This window comes from Syngnathoides biaculeatus, chromosome 12, assembly GCF_019802595.1.
Source record: "Syngnathoides biaculeatus isolate LvHL_M chromosome 12, ASM1980259v1, whole genome shotgun sequence".
Lineage (NCBI taxonomy): Eukaryota > Metazoa > Chordata > Actinopteri > Syngnathiformes > Syngnathidae > Syngnathoides > Syngnathoides biaculeatus.
In genome coordinates, this window is record NC_084651.1 from 7,656,965 (window position 1) to 7,681,274 (window position 24,310).

At 41.6% G+C, this 24,310-nt stretch overlaps 1 protein-coding gene across 3 annotated transcripts; it reads left to right on the top strand.

Moving 5' to 3' along the window:
* The first annotated feature begins 4,064 nt into the window (after positions 1 to 4,064).
* Positions 4,065 to 14,030, top strand: ubac2 (UBA domain containing 2). 3 transcript variants are annotated; one of them, XM_061837823.1, is made up of 10 exons: positions 4,065 to 4,357; positions 6,168 to 6,292; positions 6,495 to 6,614; positions 8,450 to 8,556; positions 8,628 to 8,751; positions 8,840 to 8,887; positions 9,301 to 9,409; positions 9,491 to 9,630; positions 10,928 to 11,056; positions 11,908 to 14,030. In XM_061837823.1, exons 1-10 carry the CDS (start codon positions 4,327 to 4,329, stop codon positions 12,013 to 12,015), a joined length of 1,041 nt encoding a protein of 346 aa, XP_061693807.1. In that variant the 5' UTR covers positions 4,065 to 4,326; the 3' UTR covers positions 12,016 to 14,030. The 3 variants fall into 3 exon arrangements, with proteins under 3 accessions (XP_061693807.1, XP_061693808.1, XP_061693809.1); XM_061837824.1 differs by having other exon boundaries at positions 10,931 to 11,056; XM_061837825.1 differs by lacking the exon at positions 4,065 to 4,357 and adding an exon at positions 4,777 to 4,862.
* The last annotated feature ends 10,280 nt before the right edge of the window (positions 14,031 to 24,310 follow it).

Below are 24,310 nucleotides of genomic sequence, written 5' to 3' on the forward strand. Positions count from 1 at the left end.
TTAATATTAAAATGTGTCCTTGCCTCTCCATCTTTTTTTTCTTTTTCTTCACATCACACAAAGTATTTTTATTAGGCTTGAAATTTTAACATTCGAGAAAGTGGGGAAAGAAGTTTTGTTGGTCTACTAACATGTAATTACAGTTTTTTTTTGTGTAGGGGGGATAATTACACATCGATTCTGACCATTATTTTTGGGTATACAAGTCATTTGGAACAAAGAATGTGTAACACCCAGCATGATCAGAATTTTGGGACACAAAAGTCCTTTGGAATTGCGGCGTTGGATTGGGTGAGACATCTGCCTCACAGTCATGAGATCTGGGTTTGAATCTCTACTGAAACATTTATTTATTTACGTACACTTTATTGAAGGAGGTAAAAGACCAGTTCAGTGGTGACCTGGCCAACATCAAGTCAAAAGCAATCACATTCAACAACATTAGATTCAATCACATCAACGATCCAGACAACAAATGATGACCAAGCACGATGGAAAATATGGATGGGTGTGGATGTAACTTAAAATATTCATCCATCCATTTTTTTTTTTTTTTTGCCAGAGCCTATCACAGCTGTCAACGGGCAGGAGGCGGGGTACACCCCGAACTGGTTGTCAGCCAATCGCAGAGCACATCAAGACGAACAGCCGCACTCACAATCACACCTATGGGCAATTTAGAATGTCCAATTAATGTTGCATGTTTTTGGGATGTGGGAGGAAACCGGAGTGGCCAGAGAAAACCCACGCAGGCACAGGGAGAACATGCAAACTCCACCCAGGCGGGTCCGGGATGGAAGCCAGGACCTCAGAACCGCGAGGCCAACCCTTTACCAGCTGATTCCACCGTGCCGCCAAATTAAAATACATATGGGTAAATACAACCGGGGCCTCCATTTTCCAGGTCCAAGCCGAGCCGGATTTGAACTAAAGATGCGGGGTGCGCCCTGGGCTGTGTGAGAAAAGCCGTAGAACACTGAAAAAACACGTAACAAAAGGGAGAACATTCTAACTTCACGCTAGAGTACCCGAGTCCAGACTTGAAGCCTGAACTTGAGAGTAAACGTGGTTAGCTCGGTTTAAAATCGATATTCCAAACATAAGGCCGTTCTACTTAAACCTTAAATCTACCGTTCAGAGGTTTTAAAAATGCCACATTGTTGTCAAATGATGATTTCTCAATTTTCTTGTGGTTGAATAGAAGGGTGGAGTGGTGGCACAGCTGTAAAGTGTAGCCCACACAGTTCTGAGGACCCGGGTTCAATCCCAGCCCTCCCTGTGCGGAGTTTCCATCTTCTCCCTGTGCCTCGGTGGTTTTTCTCCGGGTGGGCACTCCGGTTTCCTCCCACATCTCAAAAACATGCAACATTAATTGGACACTAAATTGCCCCTAGGTGCGATTGCGACTGTGACTGTTTGTCTCTACCCTGCTATTGGCTGGCAACCGGTTCAGGATGTACCCCGCCTCATGCCCGTTGACAGTTGGAATAGGCTCCAGCATTCCTGCAACCCTCGTGAGGATAAGCGGCTAAGAAAATGGATGAATCGATTGTATAGGATAATAGGAAACCACCCAATCCTTGTTGTCATGTTGCATACACTGCAAAGTTGCCTTAAAAGTGAGTCCGTGGTTTTCCCTCTTCTACGATTCAGTGTTAAAATTGCGTCATTGTTGACTTACATTGGTTACATAATGCGAGATCGGATAAGAGGTGGGAAAATACCTCACCGTAAATGGTAAGGCGTAGAAAGTACATATATCCGGAAAATCTACTAACATTCAGTATTTGTACTTGTCACCACTGCGACCTGAATATTTCAAATGTGTCATTTCCTCAAAGAGGTGACACACTCCGCGCTACTGTACTTTTTGTCATCCTCAAATACGCAGTGTGACTCACAAATGGATTAGCGAAAGAGTCATTGCCTTTTTTTTTTTTTTTTGAGGGAGGGGGGGGGTGGAAACACTTTACCGTGTCTTCATTGGGCACAGTTCTACTGTTTCACACTGCCTTGTCTTTCATTTACACACATGCGCGCCGTCACGGCGTAACATTGTCCTGCTGAAAGATGTGTAATGGAAAAGATAAATGGAGGATGAAGCTCGGGTGACAGGCCTGAAACTGTACGCGCGTGTGTGTGTGTGTGTGTGTGGTGTGTGTGTGTGCGCACAACAGTGCAGCAAACCATCTGCTCATCTCCTCTTAATGAACAAAGCAAACAGCAGGAGTCAAGGCTGTCTCCAAATCTGCTCTCATTTTATTGGCACGCTCACACACACACCCGCGGCCACGTCTTTGTGGCGTTTAATCTGATTATCTTTGATTGAGAACAGGGGCAAAGCAACCTTTTTAGACCCGACTCCTACGCCGGTGACAGAGAAGGTCTGAAACGCAATTAGCAAGCTGTTCCTCGCGCTCAAAGTCTGACCACCGGCGAGCAAATAGAGCTAATGGGCAGGAACTAACCAATGGGAACGAGCAGGCCGGCGCGTCGCCGTACACGCAATACTATTAGACAGCTGTTGTACTTGGACGTAAGGCGGCACTGGAGGATCAATCGGAGCCACCAGAGTCACACATGAAGGCCTCGTCGCTTGCGTTTGATGTGGAGTGAGGCGAAGCAGCGGGAATCTGCAACGTGACAAGCTGTGACACAGCACATATCGAGGAGATATCGAACAGACGGCAAGAAATCCACCGTACAGGTGCAACAGTAATAAACTACGGCATGAAACGCAGGTAAAAATGCGTTATTCAGATGATTCGCTAGGGTTCCGGTATTGGGACAAATCACACGGGCCAAAGATACTGAATGCTTAGACGGTAAATCCCAATTTCCCATCCACGCGTGTATCCTTCCCCGCAAACGCTAACTAGGGTCATGACTCGTGGTGGTGTTGACTTTGAGCACAACCCGAGCCGGTTGCCGCCCAATCGCAGGGCACGTAATGTATCACGGAACAACCGTTCACACTCACACGCACACCTACTGACAATTTGGAATCTCCAATTAAACGGCCCTGCGTGTTTTTTTTTGGGAAACCGGAGTAACCAACGCAGGCACGGGCAGAACGTGCAAAGGTCACGTTTGAATCCGCGACCTTGAGAATGTCAGACGAATGTGCTCACCGGTCGGAGGCCAAGTCACCAAATCTCAATTTTTATCCCGCATATTATCCAGATTTGTCCTTTAACATGCATTTCATGGACAAAAGCGCATCTTTTAGTATATAAAGAAATCAAAAAATGGACCAGAGCCCAATTTGCCAGAGGAACTTAATCTATTGTACATAATATAGTATAGTTATTGTTATCCATCCAGCCATTTTCTTCGCCGCTTATCCTCACGAGGGTCACGGGGAGTGCTGGAGCCAATCACAGCTGTCAAGGGGCAGGAGGCGGGTTACACCCTGAACTGGTTGCCAGTCAATCGAAGGGCACATCAAGACAAACAGCCGCACTCACAATCACACCTAGGGGCAATTTTAGAGTGTCCAATTAATGTTGCATGTTTTTGGAATGTGGGAGGAAACCGGAGTGCCCACCCGGAGAAAACCCACGCAGGCACGGGGAGAACGTGTCACCGCCACACAGGCGGGTCCGGGATTGAACCCGGGACCTCAGAACTGTGAGACCAACCCTTTTACCAGCTGATGCATTGTGTCGCCTGATTATTATTAAAAATGATAATATATAGAAAATTATGCTAAAACAATCTTTGTGTTTTTAATGTATTCCACTAATGATGATGACGATGATGAATAATATTAATGACTATTCTAATTACTCATATTGTCGATTAGTGCGGTGTTCTGACTGCAACACCTGAATAAAAACGTCGTTCACAAGGCGGTGTTATAATTATGTTAATTATGTTTCACTCTTCTCACTTTTAATGGTATTTCTTGCACTGTACGCTGCTTATTTTTCATCTTTAATAAATATATATATTTTGTTGTCATTTTTATTGTTTTTCCCCCGTTTTTTATATGTTTCATTTCTTTTTTGTTAGCTTGTGTATGAAATGCACTATATAAATAAATTGGCTTTGCTTTTCACGTTTAAACGTAAGCAAACACTCCCCTCTAGTGACCAAGTTGTAGAAGACAAGTTGAGCTTCCGTCAAATGAGGAAGGTGTTGTGGTCTAACGGAGCTTCCGTCGGTGGAGGTGGTTCACTTTTCCCCTTTCTGTCCCCACTAGCCAGGCAGCCTCCGCCACTACTCCAGTCCTGATCTCAGCATGGATCGCTTTTTCTGCATCACCTCATTGTGTCGATCGTAGTTTTTGTTGACACACTGCCTGTTGTGAACTCCTTCGACGCCATGTTTAGCACCACTGGTTCACGGGGCCTGTGTGAGTATTCCCTTCTCGGACACTAGATGGCTACACAGCTAGCTCAGTTAAGTAGATTAGCATCGAGCTGTCATTTTTTTTTTTTTTTAATTTCTCTCGAGGCAGAGGGTATAAAGCGCAATTATTTGGAATTTACTTTATTATTTTTAGTGCTGGGTTGAGCTAGCTGAGATTCGGTTGTAGAAATCTCCGAAATTCGTCATGTAAATTTTAAGTCATATCTACATCTTTCACCTAAATGAAACTTTTCCCCAGATTTGTCAAACTCTTTAAAAAAAAAAAAAAAAGTCCAAACATGAAATTTATTGCCGAAAACGACACGATGAAATGTTTCTCCATTGTTCTAATGAACTATTGTTTTTCAAAATTTAGCTCTTCAGAATGATGGGAAAATGAATAATTCAGTTTATCATCTACAGGTGTCCATCATTCATAGCTGATTATGGATAGATTTCCAATTACGCCATCTTGTGTGTCATAGAGGTCAAAGAACAACAGGTGACAGGTGAAGCCGGAAGCTTTTTTTCCATCGTTAATTTATCCGATTGGTCTCAAGGTGGTGGTGACGTCACTGGAAACCCATCCATAGCGACTGAATATAAAATTTGAAACAGAAAAATAGTACTGCCTTATAATACTGTATCAGTTTATACAGAATTAGTGTTTAGAATATTTGTACTCCATTTTCTATACAATTATATTAATCCTCAAAATTCTCTCTTACTCTTTATGTATTTTTTCCCCCACTTTAAATTTCACCCCAAGGCCTGGAAGAATCTCTGATTTTCTTTTTATTGAATGAACTTTCTATGTCCAACATGCAGAACAACAGAAATAGAAAAACCTGCAAAACAAATATTCCACAATTAAACACTTCAAAAAGGAGTCCGAAGAAATGTAAAAAGTTTTCAGGTCATACACCTTCTTTCATTACATCAGATTAATTATCTGTCAAAAGTGCAATTTAGTAAAAATACATGTTTTAGAGTGCCCTTGTATTTTGGGTAGCCGACGGCACACCTGTGTGATCATCGCCATCTTTATATGCCATGCTTGTGAGGTTGATGGATTATGGAGGAAAAGGAGACATGCTCACCAACTTAGATTTTTGAACAATATTTAAGAGAAATAGGCTGTTTTTGTACATAGCCTTAGATATCTGAGTTCAGCTCGTGAAAAATGTGATTGAATAACAAGTGTTTTGTTGTTTATATTTTTGTCCACTATACATAGACGAACTACCATACATACATATATAGTACATTTGCATAGGTTCTCTCTCTCTTTTTTTTATTCTATTCATATATATATATATATACACACACGCTAGAAATGCCTATACACATGTACCACAGATAAAAATGTCTATAATGCATATGCCCCGCACTTTGACAATATAGTTCTGTTTTGTGGTTTCCATACAAGGCTCCTCTGTTATTTATATTTTTGTTCAGTATACATAGAGACGAACTACTATACATACATATATAGTATATTTACATACATATATAGTATATTTGCATCAGTTCTCTCTCTCTATTATTTTATTCCTATTGATATATCTATATATATATACACATATTTTCTTCTCTCACTCTCTTTTTTATTTTATTGATATACATACATATATCTATCTATCTATCTATCTATCTATCTATCTATCTATCTATCTATCTCTCTATCTATCTATCTCTCTATCTCTCTATCTCTCTATCTCTCTATGCCTATACACATGTACCACAGATAAAAATATGTATCTAATGCCTATGCCCCGCCCTTTGAGAATATAGTTCTGTTTTGTGCTCTCTAGACAAGGCTCCTCTATCCAAAGGCCTCCTCCTGGTGCTGAGCGGGTTGACGGTGATGCTCAGTCTGCTGCCCCAATACCAACACATGTTCGAGTACAACATGTATGCCGTCAGCCACCAGCAGCAGGTATGGAGTCTGCTCTGGACTGTCTTGTATGAAGGAGCTAAAAGCAGTGTACATGTACTTCAACAGAAAAGTTAAAGTCAGTTTGAGACTTGATTACTTAGTCTTAACATTTTTTGCCATTCGTTCTTGTATGAAAAGTCACTTTCTGATACTCAATTATTAGTGGGAGACTGTGTCTAACAATTCGGTTGTATTGTCGTAGGTGTGGCGCTTGTTGTGCGGCCGGCTGGTGTGTCTGGACGTTAAGGACTCCTTCTGCAGCGGCCTGCTAATATACAACTTCAGAGTCTTTGAAAGGAGATTCGGCTCCAGGAAGTTTGGTGTAAGTATCATGCCGATCTAACTTTGACATCATGATATGGGTGACGCCCATCTCCTTCCAGTTGGGTCTCTGATTTAACACGAACATCTTTCCCTGTCCTGAGCGCCGGTGGCCCCCTCCCCGCCCCCCATTTTTTATTATAATACAGTTAGAGATCCATTCGTGTTGTCAGCTCCACATTTATGAGTGTATGTAGTCACATTTGGAGTTAACCAGATGAAAGCTCACTGATCGTAAAAAATGGGATACGGTGCTATTGGAATACAAGGTTTTATTGCAATAGTCTGACATAGTGCAATCGTAAAAGAACAGATTTGTCTTAGTAGTCTGATCCACGCATTACGTGTTGTCTCTCTAGCGGTCTTCTCTCCCCCATCGAGCTGGTGGGTTTTTTTTTTTTTTGTTTTGTTTTTTAAACTTTATTGGTTATCAGATGTTTACAGGGATGAGAATTTTGTGCGTATTTGTGGAATTCCGAGTTTTTCCATCTGAAAATGACATTTTTGTGAAACGTCTAAATCCGTTGAACATTTTTTTTGGGGGGGCTGTGAAATTAGTCACACCTATGATTGCGGAAAGCGGCATTGCTATCTTTTTGCATTAAATTTGATGTTTATAATAACAACAACATTCCTATTTCCGGTAGCATTTTGGCGGTATTTCGTCGGTATTTTCACTCTGATGTTAACATTTCATAGAGAAGCGTTCTATTTACTACGGCATAGTTATAACTTATAGGCTTATGTACGCATGTGTTATCGAGCGGTCTGCACGTTTGGCGAAAGTCTTTGGGCGAAAAGATGAAGATCGTGCCAGGGAAATTGATAAAAACCATGGAGTAAAAAAACTGTTTCAGATGGGCATGGGTTGAAAAAAGTGTAACTGTACTGATAGGAATGAAAACGGTATCAACCTGTCTAACTGAGCACATAGAAAACGACGTTCCCGGCAAAGTGCTGTGCACTCTGTGTTCTGATAGGAACAAATAATATGCAGGAGCATATCCAAACCGGAAATTTCTCAAATATTATATAATTGACAACTGTTACTACGATAAGGCCTATCTGTAGCACTGGCCCTGTAGATCACGCATTTTATTACTCACTTTTATGTTATATTTCATGATCTCTCTCTCTCTCTCTCCAAATTACTTGTGTACTTATTTCTAAGTATAACTTATAAGTGCAGTAGCCTGTTTGATATGAATTTCACTCAGTCTACATTTTCATGTGTGAAGTTTGGCAAAATTATTTGGGTTGTTTGGACTCATATTTTAAGTTTTCAAACAGTTATGATTCCCCTGTATTTACACTGTTAGAAGTAACCTGAGGTCACCATTCAACAATGTGTTTTATAAAAAAATTTCTGCCGAAGATAGACATTTTCAGTGTTTTTCCAAATTGGTCATTCTCATCCCTGTGTTTACAGTTCTACGTAAAGTGACACAAAAAAAATATAAATAAAGTCGCATTTGGATTCAGATGTACTGTGAGAGGTGTGGACACGGAGTTAATGTCTTTCTCCATGACATCATTGATCGGATCGGCAAATTATGACGTCAAAACCGATCGGCAAATAAATGCCAATTATCGGCCGATCCGATCAGGCCGATCAAATCGTTGTAAAGTGTACTTACGAGTGCCTTTTTACTTCCACCGTTGTATTTTCAGCCATTTATTGAACTGGCTAAACACTTAAACCCACCATTGGATTGGATTAACGGCATTTAAATAGGGAACATTATTTAGTGTGTGATTTAAATTGAAATAAATTAAACTTTTCAGTCAAGGTAGTAAAGAAACTACTGCTTTCTTTCTGTCTGTCTTCCTGCAAAGTCATTCCTGGTCGGCACCTGGTGTCTCTCTGCACTACTGGATTTTGTGTTGGCTCAAGCGCTCTCCTTGTTCTTCAACTTTGAGGTGGAGGACTTGCCCGCAGGGCTGTGAGTAGCGGTGACATCATTTCAAATGATATCTAATCATAAGCTTGATGGTTGACCCCTGACTTCCACAGGCTGGCCCCAGTCTTTGCTCTCTTCGTGCCTTTCTACTTGTCCATCCCTAAGGTGCCAGTCACCCAGGTCATGGGCAGCATCAACATCACCAACAAGACTTTGGTCTACATAGTCGGGCTGCAGGTATGGTTATGTTCAGCACTCCGAATTTCCTCTTTTTTTGCACATCCAGGTGTGAACCTTAACCCTACTTCTCTGTGTGTCTTTGTAGCTGTTCACATCCAGCCCCTTCATGTGGCTCCTCGCGCTCAGCGGACTGGTGAGTCACATGATTGTCCCAAGGCCCATTAGAGCACCTGTGCAAAGTCAGTGGACCCTCAAATGGTTTCAGTACTTGAGCAGCTCAGAATTTCAAGCTAAAATGTCACCATTATCTGGTGCAAACATCAAAGAACAATGCCAAATCTTTACATTTGGACACCCAAATATTTGTTTACAAACAAAAACAGTATTAACATTTTTTTCATATCTCTCTGAAAGGATTACCTGATTTAAAAGTGAATTTGTCTCTTGTTATTTCTCAAGAAGTATTCCTCTCAAATCCATCCATTTGACATCCAAAGTAGAACATTTACCTCAGAGAGTCCACTGTACTAAGCTAAACTAGGCTAAAAATGTCAGCACACCATATCGTAACACAATAATATACTAATTTCAATATGTATATATCAGATCTCAGGTGGTTTGTACCACGCCAATGTCCTCTGGCTCCAGAAGTTGCTGTTTGTGCCTGCCTGGCTGTGTGCTGTTGCACGTTACCTCCTGGAGCCCCTCTTCTCGAGTGAGTTCAAAATGGAGCCGTCGCAATTCACACAGCAGCCGTGTACAAACGTGATCATGCGTGTTTATTTTACCCTCGAAGCTTCTCAACCAACCAGTGAGGCGCCTCTGGGGATGGGCGCCACACTCGACATCCAGAGGCAACAGCGGATGGACCAATTGGATCAACAACTGTTGCTGGCCCAGTTCGAGGCTCGTGCGAATTCCAGACACCAAGCACAAGTAGGGCCTGCCATCACTTATCCTTAGGGGGTGTGGATGAACTGCAGTCTGTCCCAGGGCGGAGAGGCGGGGTTACAAAATTTCAGGAACTCTCAGAGTTGGACTCTATGGGAATTAGTGAAAAATTCATGGGAATTAATGGGAGTAAAGCAGGAATTTACAAGATTGAAGGAATTTAAGAATAATTTTAGCACAAGCCTGATTATAACCAGTCTTGATTTACAAGTGCCCTAATATGAGTTTTTTTACGTTCTGAACCGTTACGTAGTATATCCCCCCCCCCTTTCATTGTGTTCTGATTCAAAATTGAGAATTCAGAGTGAGCTCCAGTTACAGTGCTGGCTAATTGAAGTCACTGTGGAGAGTTGAATGTATTCATTTTCAAAGCCACCTATCCTCACAAGGTTCACAGTAGTGCTGTAGCCTGTCCGAGCTAACTTTGGGCAACAGGCAGATTACACCCTGAAGTGTTCTCCAGTCAGTCGCAGCGCACATATCGACACAATCACTGAGCAAAGACAAAATAAAAAAAGTAAGTGATTAAGGCTCTCCAATCCCCTTAGATATGGTCAAGGAGATGTATCTATTTTGCATAACAAAATATTTACATGTATCATTCCATATGATACCTTTTTTATTTGCTCCACCTCAGTTCCAAGTTAATCTTGCACATTTGGATTTTGGCTTTCCCAAATTCACCCATTTGCAGATTTTTTTTTTTTTTTTCAGATTCTATACAAGTCTAACTTTGGCAACATCTGATGGCATTTTGGTCTCAAAGAATTATCTTGAAGTGAGTTGGAGTTTAATTTAGACAAACTGGTTCTTTGTTGCCATCTTGTTGCAGCTATGTTGAGGAATTACTGTGTGTTGAAGTGAGTTTAGGAGTTTCCCATGGGGGAAAAAAATAATGCTTTGCTGCCACCTTGTAGCCATTATAAACCATTCTGAGGGGAGGGCTTATTTGCAGATTTTTGTAATTCACAGCAGCATTTTCGCTCTCTATCATCAGCAAATGGGGGCTTTGGCTACCAGTTCCAGTTTCTGGACTTTTGGCCAAAGATAGCTGAGATATGCTCGAGGATGCCCGCGACCCCAGTGAGGATAAGGGGTTGAGAAAATGGATGGATGCACTTCCTGTGGAAGTTTATCAGAAAGTTAGTTTTAATCTTCAATAAATCTAACTTGCATGTCTGCGGAATGTGGGAGGAAGCCAGAGCTGCCAACACCTATTTAGCTGAAGTAGAAAAAATGAAAACGTCCATTTTTAAAATTAAAAAAAATAATAATGTTTCAGCAGACTGGGTTGCTCCAGTGGACCAGATTGTTCCCCTCCCTGAGAGCCAGAAGAGCGGCCCCGACGCAGGCTCAAACACAGCCCTCGGCACCTCCGCCACCATTGGACAACTCCGTCGTCGAAGAGCAGGTGCAGCCGCGTTTACCTGTACTTTCCGATTTTGATGCTTCTAAAGAGATCCTATTCAAGAGACATATCAATTAATTGTACCTTCATGATGCCAATAATGGTCGTTTTGATCGGTACAGGATGCCGAACACGTTTTTCTTATGTTCACCCACTCGTGAAATTAGCCAAGGTACCACATTTTTTAAACACAGCACTCAGAATGATTCGATGCAGTTCTACACCACTGCAAACTCCAACCCCAATAACAAATATATGAGACATTATGCAAAATGTTCTTTTTTTGTAATTTTTCAGTGACATACTAAGGCTTGATAATTATAGTATAGTTTTCTCCCCCTTTGTTTCGATTTGTGTGGTTTGAGGAGGCGATTCTTTGTCGCGCCAATGAGGCACTGCGCCCTTCCCCCTTTATGCTGGGCTGATGATGCAGAGGGGTACATCCAGCAGATACGTGCCCAAACATCAGCGCCAGTTATTTTTTATTTACCCCTAAAGCTAAAAATGAGAGCGTGTGAACTGCAAAGCACACACAAGACAGTGACAGTAGAAGCCTCAATAGATATTTTCACTCCTTCGCCCCACTTTCATCACCAAGCTGCCAAAACAGTTGACAGTTAGTGTGTGGATCTGTATAAGTGGTAGATACAACAAACACATCACTAAACAGATGATCCAAAATGAAATATGGCAACAGAAACAAGTCTTGCATTAGCTTTACATCATCACAAGCTGGTACTAAAGACCATTTGCTCATAAAGCATGACGTGCTCAATTTCTATATCGAAATGCTTTCGGTGCTTGCATGATACTACACATTCTCTCTCATTCAATCCATGGCTCACCTCCTCTAGGTTGCCAGGTTGGTGGAAATGGGCTTCTCCCGGATGGACGCGCTCGAGGCCCTTCGGGCTTCTAACAACGACATCAACATGGCCACCAACTTCCTCCTGCAGCACTGAAACCCCCCAACGTGAGAGTGGGATGAGCAGCAAACCGAAGCGGCGCAGCCGAAAACAAGAAGGCAGGAGAAGAGATTGGGGGGGAAAAAAAGAAATGGTGACAAAAGAAGCAGTGTGTTGTGCTTGTGCAGATAACGTGAAGGCTCCACACAGCTGATCACGCCTCGAACCGAACAGTTCTTACCGACCGAGGAGGTTTGAAGCACAAAGTGGGATGTCATAGTCGACAACTGTACAAATGGCAAGCCTCACATTACAGCTTACATATATTTAAAAAAAAACAATGTGATCCAAATGGCCTTTAAAATCTGTCATTTGTACAGGAGTCCATGGTTTACGACAGTCTTGACACAAGGTTTTAAGGTTGTGGACTGGGCACAATGAAGTAGTTTTCGCAGCGGCATAAGAATACACTGAATCGTCACTATTTGCGGGGGTTAAGGGAGCAAGTCTTTCCACCAATAGCAAATACCCGCAAGTAATTGTCGCACTCCATACTTGCCTATGAATGCCACAAGATGATGGTGATGCAATACATGAAGCTCCTCAACTCATGTCAACACGGTTCTTTTGCACCATGATACCACGAGATGGCAGCAATGCACTACATGAACCTCCTCATTTCATTTCATCCTAGTTCCTTGGCACCAAGGTACCACTAGATGGTGCCAAAGCAATGCTCATATCTTATACAAGGCTCATCTCAACTCATTGTCCAGGATTACAATTAAAAATTCATAGTCTACAAATGATTTGATTTGGAGAAAAAAAAAAATCACTGGAAGTGCAAAGACCCTGATGTGTGTATGTGGGAGGGGTGTTAAAGAGAGCATAGAAATACGTGGATAGGTGTGACAGTAAATATTTATCATTCAGCAGAAGAAGGTGCACATAGTTTCTTGTTTTATTTACTTTTTTTGATTTGGTTTTATTTTTAAGGACCACAAGCATTTTTCATCGTGTCTGGAATGGTTTCAAAACAGTACACGGTCCGACTACAAATTTCGGTTCCATCTCCACGGTACAAATGGACCATTTTTTTCACTCCATTGTCATCAATGACCCTCATAACTGTAGTGACGGTATGCAAAACATGCCAAAACAGATCCTCAAGGCAGAAATATTTTTTTATACTTTTCATCTTGTACTGGAATAAAAAGTGCTTTGTTAATTTGGCAAGGAGATCATATAGTCTTACTCTTAATGCCAAAACATTTCATTTTACAGTATAAAACTATGAAGCACATGCAATGCTTTAACTTTTTTCTAATACTTGCTGTCCATATGTTGTCTCTCTGAAATGCTTTTTTTTTTGTCTTTAACAAGTCAGCAAGTGTGACTGATGGCAGCAGATCTTTGCGAGGACGCGTGTTCATTCCGTCTTGCAGGTTAGATGGGTCATCTCAGGTGAGACCGTGTGTTCTGTTTAATCACAATCTCTTTCGCACCCCCTCACGGAACACATTAGGTGCACCTGTACCAAAAAAAAAAAAAACACGTCTTCACTGAGATCTACTGAGGACATATTACAAATGCAGAATATCCCACTATGATGTGTAATTAAAAAACAATGCAAACTACAACCACAATATTAAACAAATGTTCTCTTTAGTCAAGCTTTTCTCTTACAAAGGCAGCTCCTGTTTGCAGGTGTACCTAATGATGTGGCTGTTGAGTGCAAATATACTTGATGTATTTATCATATTTTCAATTGTTCCCTGATTTGGAAGAAAATAAACTTTAAATGTTTATTTATTATGCAGTAAATATGACAAATGCTGTTGCACATATCACGTGTGTGTGTTTTGTGAGTATTGTAAATGTTCAAGAGACAGCAGTTGCGTCAGTGAAGGGTACCACTTCTGTACATTGGCACAAAAATAATATTGCTATGTGAGCGCACTTGAGTAGAGCCTAATGATTTATAATCAAAGTGAAAATGTAGAGATGTTGCTTGGAATCGCAATGTAACAGAGCCTACTTTTATTGATGAAATAAATCAACTTGCTGATTGAGCTATGCCCTCCACGTGAGACTTTCACCAAGGAACACAAGCATGACTTTCTAAGTCCATGTTCTGAGGACTGGGGTTCAAATCTTGTGTGGAGCTTGCATGTTCTCCCCATGCCTGCGTGGGTTTTCTCCGGGCACTCCCGTTTCCCACATCCCACAAACATGCGGTAATTGGAGACTCTAAATTTCCCTCAGGTGTGATTGTGAGTGTGACTGTTTGTCTCTATGTGCCCTTTAATTCACTGCCAACTAGTCCAGGGTGTATGCCGCCTCCGAGCCCAATGATAGCTGGGTAGGTTCCAGAACTCCCGTTACCCTTGTGAGGATAAGTGGCTCTGAAAATGGATGGATGTACTCTGTGATGGGCTGGCAACCAGCCCAGGGGAGGATATGGGGTCCAGGTCTACCGTCTCTCACCCGAAGTCAGGTGCCACACACAATTACCAAATATAATACACAGTAAAGGCAATTGATTTTTTTTAAAAGCTCTTAATTAGAATTTACAGATAATCATTTTCCCCTTTACAAAGAATTAATTAAACCGATTGTGAAAATGTTCTAAAACATCTCTGAAATCCCTGTGTTTATGTTGAATTAATAGACAATAATCAAGACTCAGCAGGTAAAGCGTTTGCCTCACAGTTTTGAGGTCCCGCGTTCAATCCCGGACCCGCCTGTGTGGAGTTTGCATGATCTCCCCGTGTCTGCGTGTGTTTCCTCCCACATCCCTAAAACATGCAACATTAATTGGACCCTCTAAATTGCCCCTAGGCGTGATTGTGAGTGCGGCTATTCGTCTCCATGTGCCCTGCGATTGGCTGGGGACCAGTTCAGGGTGTACCCCACCTCCTGCCCGTTGACAGCTGGGATAGGCTCCAGCACTCCCCGCGACCATCGTGAGCATAAGCGGAAAAGAAAATCAATGGATGGATGGATAATCAAGACACCTTTTTACAAAACTGCTCACAAATGAGCCATGAATTAATCCATTTCTGTGTGTATTGAAATAACTATACAACCAGAGTTCAAAATCACAACGTTGTCTTGACACTCGATGGCGCTCTTTGATAGCAAAATGTACACCCACATACTATCAGAATTCACCCCCCCACACCGCAAAGCCTAGATTGCTTCACACGCAAAAAAAATGGGTAGACTTAAGTCAGCATTTTAGATTTGATTTTTAGACTCGTGTAGTAATGAATGCGTAAAACTCATGTAATTAAACAATGTATCTGGTATATTAGAAACAACGGTGGTATATCTTGTGCAGGTCCACATTAATAAGCATCATTTTCATTTAGTAGCGAATTTTTGATCGGCCTCTTGTATGGGATCTCAGAATGTCTGTGCCGTCCCCAAGGAAGTGCCCAGTGGTGGCTTTGGCCTAGAGATGGCCCCATTGAGTCAGATATTGTTGCCAGGCGACGGCGTGCGACATCCTTTGAGTCCACACTGAGCAGACGTCTCCATCCGCCTCATTCCTCAATGGAGATGCAACAAAAAAACCTAAAGTGGGGAAACCACCATTGTTAAATGTGTGCATTGTGTTCTGCACCATGAGGTTTTTTTTGTTGTTTTTTTTTTCCTATTCACAGCAGTCACTTTAACATGGACTGATATATTTTTGCAGCTCTGTTCTATTTAAGGGAAGAGCACGACAAATACTTTGTCACTTTAGTCCAATTTCCCCCCCGGCAGATTGTATGTCATAGTTTTCTAATGAATAAATATAAAATCCTTGTATCAACAAGTCTATCAAAGTTATCCCCTCGAGTAGTCTTACCAGGAGCGTTATTGTGCGTGTGTGCGGTACAGCTGAGAACACACACTTCTTAACCCAATTAAGTTACAGTCACTTTTAATTTAACACATCCACCTTAAAATGAAACGGAAAATAAGATTGGGAGGAAGCCTCGTGTTAAGAACTTGGGGTTATGCAGTCAGTCAGGTTTGAACCTTTGCAACCGTCAACTGCTGTGATGCGCGGAAATAACACCTTGCAGCTGTATTATTAGCTCGAGCGTTTACTGTAATGGTAAATAAGATTTCAAGTTGCCGCTCGTCCATCCACTCGTTTCGCTCGCATGGTTTTCCAGGTCGCGTGCTCGCAACTTTGACAAACACTTTTTTGTTAGGTACAGTATTTACACTTCAGCATGTTTTGTTATTTGGTCAAACCGAAAGAACAAACATCTGGTCAATTTCAAAATAATCATCTATGGTTTTAATTCAATTTTTACTTTTCAAGGAAACATCCAGAGGTTGTCTTGATACATTCATTCAAAATTAATAAAAGTAATAATAAAAAGATGGATATACGTATATGTATAAACATGTAATCAAATGTAATTAAGTTATTTGAAGAAGGATGTTAAAATAATTACACTCATTACATTTTCAGCAAGGTAACTTGTAACTGTAACTACATAATCTTCCCAACACTGCTTACTATCTTCCCTCCCCCGCCCTCTACTACTGTACACTACCATAGGACATTTCAGCACACTAGTACGAAAACTTTGGCGTACTATTAGGACCAACTACATAATACAAGCGATGCAAAATTGCCCTAGTTAAATTTTATGATATGCATAAAAGTACTACTGCCACGCAATTGTTACCTTGTACATGCAGTTTTGCCTCAGCAGTAGCATGTAGTTTTTTGACTACTGCGGTATGCCAAAATTGTCCACCTAGTCAGGACAAAGACCATACTAGTGGAAGAACCGAAAGCTGGATCTCAAGGATAATCACATTTATTTGGGATTTTTGACAGGTTCATAGGCGGCACGGTGGCTTAGCTGGAAAGCTCACAGTTCTGAGGTCCCGGGTTCAATCCCGGACCCGGCTGTGTGGAGTTTGCATGTTCTCTCCATGCCTGCGTGGGTTTCCTCTGGACACCCCGGTTTCCTCCTGCAGCCCAGAAACATGCAACGTTCATTGGACACTCTAAATTGCCCCTAGGTGTGATTGTGAGTGCGGCTGTTTGTCTCGATGTGCCCTGCGATAGGCTGGCAACCAGTTCAGGGTTGACCCTGCCTCCTGCCTGTTGACATATGGGATAGGCTCCAGCACTCCCCGCGACCCTCGTGAGGATAGGCGGCAAAGAAAATGGATGGATGGATGTTATAATTAATGAGCTCTTTGGCCTCACTCAGAGGATGATTTGACAAGTGGAGAGACTTTATTACAATGTTTTCCTACTACTACACAAAATTTTTTCTAGAAAAGTAGGAGAACTTTGGCACACCAGTTGGACTAGTAGATGTAAATCTTGAGGCAAAATGGACCACTAGTTAGATGCATTTAACTAGTATTACTCGTGAAGTGCTAGATGTTAGCTAGTGGAATGCAATGATGTGAAGTAGTACTAGCCGTTTGATCATTTTAGTTGTATGGTTTGATTACAAATGTGTAGAAAAAAGGGAAAATCATTATTAGTACAGTAAGTGGTTTTACTAGTGGACTGAGTTGTCTTATTATTGATGACAAAAAGCGTACTATTGACCTTAAGCTTGATATCAAGGACGTTGATTGAACGCTCACGTGGCTTTTCACACAGGCTCTATGCATGTCTCACTCCGAGTGGCCCAGACGACAACCCCGCCGCCGTGCTATTCCCTCGTCGCCGGCTCTGTTGCCATGGTGAGCGTGCGCCATGGCAACGCCGTATGCGAGAACCGTCCGTCCACGCTCTGCTCGCGTGCGCGCGCGCACGTTTCTGTGAATCATTTTGCACGACTCGCAGCGGAAAACGAGCGATCGCCACACTCAGTGACTTGAATTGTCAAAAGTATGAGAGGAACGGGGAACAATGTCACATCTGTTCTCCCGCCTCACATGAAGCCGTTGTTACGTAAGAATGCTAAATGCCACCCACTGCTGCGTTAAAATGTTTGTAACTAGTGGCCACATGTTCCTGAGAACATATAGGAACGTTTCCGTCACCTTTTGGTGAGCCGATTGCCTTCAGGTTGTGCACATAGTTTTGCGGTTCCTTGTAATCATCAAGCCTCAGGTTGTCGGGTTCACTTGAGTTATTGTGGTTTCAACTTGTGCTCAACTTGTTTTTCCATCCTTCATCAAAGCATGTTGACACTCTTAATAGTTTTTTCTTTTCTTTTTTTAAAATCTGATAGTGGGTCTTTGCCCAGACCTGCTATGAAAAACCAAAACCGCACAGCGTATGGGGGAAAAAAAAAAAAAAAGTAATTAGTAAGTTAAATAGCTTCTACAATTCAGTTACAAAGCCAACGGCCATGATAAAACACATCAACCACACAATTAAACACTAGATTATATACAGCATTCCTGCGAAAGTATGACTTGGTTATAAAAGATACATTTTTTCATGTTAAAACTAGATGAGGCAGCACGGTGATGCAGCTGGTAAAGCATTGGCCTCACAGTTCTGAGGACCCGGGTTCGATCCCGGCCCCGCCTGTGTGGAGATTGCACCGTCTCCCCGTGTCTGCGTGGGTCTTCTCGGGGTACTCCGGTTTCCTCTCACATCCCAAAAACACGCAACATTAATTGGACACTCTCAATTGCCCCTCAGTGTGATTGTGAGTGCGGCTGTTTGTCTCGATGTGCCCTGTGATTGGCTGGCAATCAGTTCAGGGTGTACCCCGCCTCCTGCCTATTGACAGCTGGGATAGGCTCCAGCACACCCTTGTGAGGATAAGCAGCAAAGAAAATGGATGGATGGAAAATAGATGATTTTATTATATTAAGATTGCAGCTGGAACCTCATTTTTTAAAATTTTGCCCTATTTCAGGGGATGTGTTCCAGACCTACCCACAATATGTAAAAAATACCCAAGACAGAGATCAGATAAAACTTAAAAATAAAATAATTTTAACTCCCCTCACTTGCTTTACTGTGACGGAGGAGTGAATGAATAATCCTTGAAATTGAGTGCCGATAAAACCCCCAGGTAAGCGTAAAGCATTGTTATTATTAGTAGACTGTATTATCATTACGATGAGAAAGTTAATCTTGTATTTTGATGGTGTTTCGTAGCGTCCACGTGAAAACAAAGAAGGTTATTTGTACTTTAAAAAGCAAAGCAAATGGGAAGGTCTTTGTCTTAGTGACGACACTTTAAGGGAAGTCACTTGTCACCAGCCCTGGCGCTATCCTTTGCACAGTGACACACTGCAGACACTCTGAGTGAAAATGTAAATGTTCTCCGCTGACTAGAATGGAACCAGAACCCCCCCTATTAAACCTACGCATGGTCCCTTGTAACAGCGCCCACGGCCACCCTCTCAAGAATCTCCCAGTGACGTCTGACCTTTCACTGAGGTTCATTTCCTCTGTAACTGTACACAAAGATGCACACGCACGCACCAGTGAAAGTCGGAATCTTTTTTTATTTGCCAAGCATGTCAGAAACACTTGAGGAATTTCTCCCCGGTAATCGAAGCTGCTCTAGTATGACAACAGACAGCCATTTTGAGACATAAAAACAAATACTTACAGACTTTCCCCTTCGTCCTGGTGGAGATTCTTCTGTCACGTAGAACAGCAGACACCTTCGGTCAAGTGTTCCACCCCACTTGGACCCGTTTCTTCACTTCCTTGCCACACTCTCCATTGCTTTGTATTGTGGACCCGAAGTATTTGGAGTTGTCCACCCTCGCCATCTCTTGTCCCTGGAGCTTCACTCTTCCTCCTCCGCACATATATTCTGTTTCACTTCGGCTAATCTTCATTCCTCTCCTTTCCAGTGCGTGCCTCCATCTTTCTAATTGTTCCTCCACCCGTTCACTCCAGATCACAATACCATCTTCGAACATCATAGTCCAAGGGGATTCCAGCCTAACCTCCTCTGTCAGCCTATCCATTACTACCGCAAACAGGAAGGGGCTCAGCGTGGATCCCTGATGCAGTCCTACCTCCACCTTAAATTCTTCTGACACACCTATGGCACATCTCACCGCTGTTCTGCTGCTATACCTTAATCTATAACAGTGTCACGTTCAGGTAGTTCTCAAACAGAAATGGTGACCATTGCCAAGAACAGATATGGAAATGGCGCAGAGTGATGTGACTACTTAGTGATGTTTTGACTTCTGCGGAATGTACCTAGATCTATTAAGACCGCTTTTAGTCTCCGTTTGAGCATTTATTCCATTCAGCAATAGCTCCAAAAACTATTAGTCTATAAGTGCGCACTTTGTTGTAACAACCCAGCTCAATGTTCATGTCCTAGAACAGAGGTGCTTTGAGAGTTTTGATTTGTTCCATCACCTCACTTGAAACTCAAAGCACCTTATCAAATCATTTTTCTTTAAAGAACGGACATGCCATGAAAATAATTCAAGCCCACAAAACAAAACTTATTTTTTTAACCCCATAAATTGTACATTTACCATCCTGGATGCGTGGAAAATGCAGGAACAAAGCACTTCTGTGGTTTATTGTTGTTCCAGTTGGGGTCTCCGGAGGTATGTGGATGTTAGGCTTCAACTCAAGGATGTCGAATGCATTTTAGCATTTTTTTTATATGCTTGATATCATCTGAACATCACTGGTAGGCTAAAAGTTGCACTTATGAAATTAAATAACATTACTAGTACAGAACGAGTTGTTCTACTAATGCGCCAAGTTGTTCAACTAGTGTGCCGAATTGTCTCACTAGTTACTGGGTGAAGAGCATACTAGTACATGGACCTTAAACTGGATATCAAGGATACTAGGATTTTACTGTCATTTTTTTTCCCCCCAGATGGATACTAACATTGTGTCCTCCATTTTTGACATTTTTCCACATCGCCTGTTCTGCGCAATTGTGTACATGATTCTTTATTGTACACTAAGTAAACGTATGTCACTTTTTCCAATTGTGTAAAAATTTTAAGCAGAGTAAAAGTTTCTATGGCCGTCTGCAAGGAAAGTGTTGCGAACCACTGACCTAAAACTGACTTAATGAAGTCACTGTGATTGTCATGAACTGTAAATGACTTTTTCAAATAATCACTTCATCTGCACTGCACTAAACTTTGGGGAGTATTCATTGGATATTTCTGTTTTATCACACGGCCTTCTGTGATAAATAAGGCACATAAAGCAGACCACAGCATAACCACATCAGCACTTAGTACTGTACTGATTAGAAAGTCATTCTCAAATCTTTGACACCAATTACGACCTTAAAAAAAATACTGTGAGCTCCAAGTACCACTGTAATGGCCAACATTAAAATACAGTTGCACAGTCACTGTCACATGATGCCGGTGGTTGGCAAACGTTTTTTTTTTTTTTTTTTTGCAGCGCTCTCCTTTTGGAGATGACATAATTTTCAACCTGCCCACCCCTACTCCATAGGCCTTTACGCATAATTTTAGCCAAAAACCTAAACACTTTTTCTTCTAAAATTCAAAGTCTTGAATTCCTGCAGTAATTTCAGTGACTGTTGTGGGTTTGTGTGCTCGGTAGTAAAATTAACTCCCTTTCGTAGGTGTGACTTAACAATGAAAAGTGTTCATGGTAGCCCCCCATCATAACACCTGGCCCCCCATAGGGGGGTGCACCCCTCAGTTTGAAAACCATTGCATTATGCAGTTTGTATAGTACTGCACTAAAATATAGGAAAATTGTATTAATAAAATTAAATAAAACTGCATTTGCTCACTGATGTTAAGTAAGCCCAGCTACCACTTATGGTACTAATACCACTGTTTGGTAATCACTAAATTAGAAAAAGTAATATTCAAAGTAGGAAGACATCTACAATTTTTTAAATGCATAAACATAATATTTTCATTTTATTTTGATTTGTTTGACGTAGTAATGATTTTTTTCTTGTGTTAATTTGGATTATTTTTATTTGTATTGACCTTATATTTGTAAATATTTTAAAGTTGTATAAAAACTTTTCTTTTGACACAATTGAACTGTAATTTCTAAAAATGTTGTGGTTTTTTTTTTTCCAACAATTGCATTAAGTTGCTTTTTGTTTGAAGTCTTCTAAAATTGTGGGGGGCAATGGGGGGGGGTGCTGGGGTATAGTACCTTATTTTGGCACAAACTGAACGTGTTCATCACTTCAACAAAAGGATATTCTGTATTTATGTATATATTCCATTGTGCTTGCCTCGTTTGACATTTTAGACAACTGTGATGAAATATTATTTATGGTCTGCTTATCTCAGTCGCATCTGTAAAGCCAGTTGATCACTGGGCTTGGGTGTTCCCCATTGAAATTTTAATCTAAGTTAGTAATGACTTGTTGAATTACATCTGGTTTTGTGCGTTTTGAACATTGTCATTCATCTTTTCCATCCTTTTTGCATTTGTCCGTCGTCCGTGTGAAGACAAAGATAACACAACCCAATCCCCCCCCACCACCCCCCTCGCAGTCATTTTGAAATACAAAGACATACCCCACCCCTCCTTTCTTGTCTGTGGTGATTCACAACGGTCAGGAACCTGCCAGCTCTGAAAGCTCGTCTCCATGGAGACAAGGGTGGGAAAACGAGTGATGTTGCTGGGAGAAAATCGGTCCCATGTGTCACTTGTGTTTGTGCATGTGTGTCGTGCACGCGACGTAACAAGGGGGGAGCTCGATAAAGAGAGAGCGGTCATTTGGTTGTCCGTAGCAACGCTTGACCAGATTATTTTTGTCCTGTGGTTATTACATTGTTAAATCTTTAAAGAGGAATCAAACTAATGATATGCAGTGCTGCTGTTTGGCAATTCGTTGACGCACAGCTACTGGCAAGCTTTGTCACATGCAAGTTGAACTCTTGTAATGGACCATCTTCTTTGTTATTTTAAGCGTATTACAGTATAAAGTGTGTGTGTTTGTATATTAAATGTATTTTTTTTCCCCCTCCACAGTCATGTCACATGTAGGTAGCATGGTGGGTTAGTGGTTGTGCCCCTAAAACATGTGCCCCCAAAATGGCTGACAATGGTGAGTACAGCGTATCTCCGCTATTAACGTAGATTCAACGTATGGATTATGCAATTTACCTGTTGACATGAATATATCTCAACTGCATTCATTTGGATATGAAACTGATTGGGTGTCTTTCGGCAGTTCCTCAGAATTTGAAGCTTCCTCATCGGCGTAGTTCTGCTTAAAAAAAAAAAAAAAAGTTGACCTCTGCCAATCAACTGCTGATGCGATGGTAACAATAAACACAACATTGTTAAACAAGAGAAGGGCGCTTCCTTGTTAACCCTCTTCATACACAAAAAAGGCTTTTCGGTCTTGTTCTCCATCCCGTGTCATTGCTGCCCCTGACGTTAATGGGCCCGTCTGGACAAGCAAATTGAATTTCTTGTGATGTTATGTCAAGATGTGACATGGCTCGTCCCACAGGAAGTTGGTTTGATGCATCCAGATAATATGTATTGTCGAGTAAATTTGCCAAGGGATGGTACTCAACAGAGGAAAATGTATTGTAATTTCCGGCCTACAGAGCACATCTGCTTATAAGACATCACCCAGTACATTTGTAAAGGAATTACCATTTTGTACATACATAACCTGCACCTGTGTAAAAGCCGCAAGTGTCCACATTCAAACATGAGATATTTACAAAGAAAGTCAGTACAGAGAAAGAGTTTTCAAAGTTTTAATACCTTAGCTTAGCTTAACAGAGCAACAACACGGTAGCACGAACAGGGCTGGTTAAAAAAAAAACACATTGTAAAAAAAAAAAAAAAAACAGCCACAGCAACTACATAGTAGTAACACAGGAGCAGAGCACTAACAGAGCCAGTTAAAAAAAATAAAAAACATACCTAAATCACTGAGACGCTGCAGTAACACGGCAGTAAGTAACACAGCCGAAACACGCGAGAGCGGTACTAACAGGGTTGGTTAAAAAAATATATACCGGTAAAAATCACAAAGACAATAACAAAGCACCAACACACTAGCACAGAGCTAAAAGAGCCGGCAAAAAAAAAATACAAACATACCAGTAAAAATCACTGGGACACGGCAGTAACACAGCAGCAACACGCTAGCACGGTGCTAATGCTAGCGCAGCGCTAACAGGGCTGGTAAAAATCACTTCCTCAGCACATATATTCCACCGGTCTCATTGTTACCTTATCCGCTCGAGTGTCCCCTTGAAAAAATGCACAAATTAGCCGCATCAACGCATAAACCGCAGGGTTGAAAGCGTGTGAAAAAAGTCACGACTTATAGGCCGGAAATTACGGTGAGTAAATGTAATATTTGATTGTTTTTTGTGACTTATCATGCATCTGTCCTCCATCTTCTACAGGTAAGACGCTCGATGTCATGTCAAAGCC

What these genes read in the sequence shown, in the direction of transcription:
- ubac2 (XM_061837823.1), top strand. Translation starts at nt 4,327, where the DNA reads ATGTTTAGCACCACTGGTTCACGGGGCCTGT. An exon ending in TCGGCTCCAGGAAGTTTGGT is followed by an intron (nt 6,615 to 8,449) that starts GTAAGTATCATG and finishes CTTCCTGCAAAG; the next exon opens with TCATTCCTGGTCGGCACCTG. An exon ending in ACTCCGTCGTCGAAGAGCAG is followed by an intron (nt 11,057 to 11,907) that starts GTGCAGCCGCGT and finishes CACCTCCTCTAG; the next exon opens with GTTGCCAGGTTGGTGGAAAT.